The sequence below is a fragment of the Myodes glareolus genome, chromosome 12, assembly GCF_982192425.1.
Source record: "Myodes glareolus chromosome 12, mMyoGla1.1, whole genome shotgun sequence".
Taxonomy (NCBI): domain Eukaryota; kingdom Metazoa; phylum Chordata; class Mammalia; order Rodentia; family Cricetidae; genus Myodes; species Myodes glareolus.
In genome coordinates, this window is record NC_142037.1 from 49,718,856 (window position 1) to 49,721,062 (window position 2,207).

Below are 2,207 nucleotides of genomic sequence, written 5' to 3' on the forward strand. Positions count from 1 at the left end.
AAGTTAGCAAGATCCATTCATTTAGTGTGGCTGTAGAAGTCTGTTTTGTAAGTTTTACCTTAAAAAAGAGCCATTCAAGACGGACGATAGCAAACTGAGTAACAACAATCTAACTTAAGATGCATATGAGAAAACAAAAAAACCCAGGCTAGCCAAAACGATCTTTTTTTTTTTTGACTGGATGTGAGATTTATTACTGAACATGATTTGGTAGGGTATAGAAGAGCATCGTGAAAGCCCTCAGGAGTATAGGGCTCGCCACTTGTCCAAGGGACCACGATTAGGAATATATTTGACCCCACAGCCATCAGGAATCAGTCGCTTCTCAGCAACCATGTCTTCAAATTCATCTGCATTAAACTTAGTAAAGCCCCATTTCTTTGTGATGTGGATCTTCTGGCTGCCAGGGAACTTGAACTTGGCTCTACGAAGAGCCTCAATCACATGTTCCTTATTCTGCAGCTTAGTGAGAATGGACATGATGACCTGGCCAATATGAACCCTGGCCACTGTGCCCTGGGGCTTCCCAAAGGCACCACGCACACCTGTCTGGAGCCTGTCAGCCCCAGCACAGGACAACATCTTGTTGATTCGGATGACATGAAAAGGGTGAAGCCTCACTCGAATATGAAAGCCATCCTTGCCACAACTCTTTACCATGTGTTTGTTGGCACAAATACGGGTAGCCTCCAGAGCTTCGGAAGAGAGTTGTTCGTATTCATCTGACACCATGTGGCCACAAAGTGGGAATTCATCAACTTTTGCCTTCTTCCGTCCCAAGTCAAAGATGTGGATTTTAGCATCAGGGACACCTCGGCAGAAGCGAGACTTTGGGTACGGCTTGTTTTTACAATACCGGTAACACCGGGCGGGGCGGCGACCCATGATGACAATAGGATCGTCGGTAGCCTGCTGGAGGAAAAGATAGTCAAAACGATCTTGTTCAATATAGAAACTTCTGGAAGTATCACCATCCCTGAATTCAAGCTCTACTTGGAAGCTATAGTAATAGATACACTTTGGTATTGGCATGTAAACAGATACATGGATTAATGGAATCGAAATGAAGACGCTCACATAAATTCACACAACTATGAACACCTGTTTTGTTTGTTTGTTTTACAAAGAACCCAAAACTGGGAAAAGAAGAAAGCATCTTCAAAAATTTGTGTGACACAACTGGATGGTGGCACATAGAAGAATGCAAATAGATCCATATCTATCACCCTGCACCTTAATATAAACCCAGTTAACACTAAGCTGATAAAAGAGAAAGTAGGAAGTAGCCTTGAATGCAGAAGCAAGAAGACTATTTCCTGAATATAACAGCAGTAGCACAAACACTGAAATCAACAATTAATAGATGTGACCTGCTGAAACTGAAAAACTTCTGTAAAGCAGAGGACACGGTCAACACGACAGACTACAGAAAGGGAAAAGATCTTCACCAACCCCACATCAGACAGAGGACTGATCTCCAAATTATATAAAAAACTCAAGAAACTTGGCATAAAATACCAAATAATTCAATTAGAAATGATGTACAAGTCCAAACAGAGAACTCACAACAGAAAAAAAAATGTCAAATGGCCAGAAGACATTTAAGGAATCACTCCTGGGTAAACCAGTAGTGGATGGATGGGAGAGGATGGAGATGGGAACATGAGAGATCCAGATGGCCGAGTTGGAGGAGGGATGGAGAGAGAGAAAGCAATGAAAGAGATATTTCCATAGTAGGAGGCATTGTGGGTTAGGGAGAAACCTGGTACTGGGAAATTCCCAGGAATCCACAAGGTTGACCCCAGCTAAGACTCCTAGCAATGGTGAAGAGGGTGTCTGAGCTGGTCTTCCCCTATAATCAGATTAGCGACTACCCTAATTGTCAGCACAGAATCTACATCCAGTAGTTGATGGAAACAGATGTAGTGATCCACAGCCAAGCTCTGGGCTAAGATCCTGGAGTTCAGCTGCAAAAAGGGAGAAAGGATCATATGAGCAAGAGCAGTCAAGATTATGATGGGGAAAACATCAGAGACAGTCAGTGGGAACTCAAGGACTCCATACTGACAGCTATGAAAACCGCTGAACCAAAGGCCTCGCATGTGGGTGACAGTTATATGGCTTGATCTATTTTGGCAGTTGGCAATGGGTCAAGGACTTATTCGGAGTATGTGAATTGGCTGGCTTTGTGGTGGCCATTTCCCATG

At 43.3% G+C, this 2,207-nt stretch overlaps 1 protein-coding gene across 1 annotated transcript; it reads right to left on the minus strand.

Annotated features, from left to right (window-relative positions):
* Positions 1-225: 225 nt before the first annotated feature.
* On the minus strand, positions 226-909 carry LOC148120264 (large ribosomal subunit protein uL16-like). Its single transcript, XM_087895885.1, has one exon. It carries the CDS (start codon positions 883-885, stop codon positions 241-243), a length of 645 nt encoding a protein of 214 aa, XP_087752011.1. The 5' UTR covers positions 886-909; the 3' UTR covers positions 226-240.
* Positions 910-2,207: the final 1,298 nt, after the last annotated feature.

What these genes read in the sequence shown, in the direction of transcription:
- LOC148120264 (XM_087895885.1), bottom strand. Translation starts at nt 885, where the DNA reads ATGGGTCGCCGCCCCGCCCGGTGTTACCGGTATTGTAAAAACAAGCCG.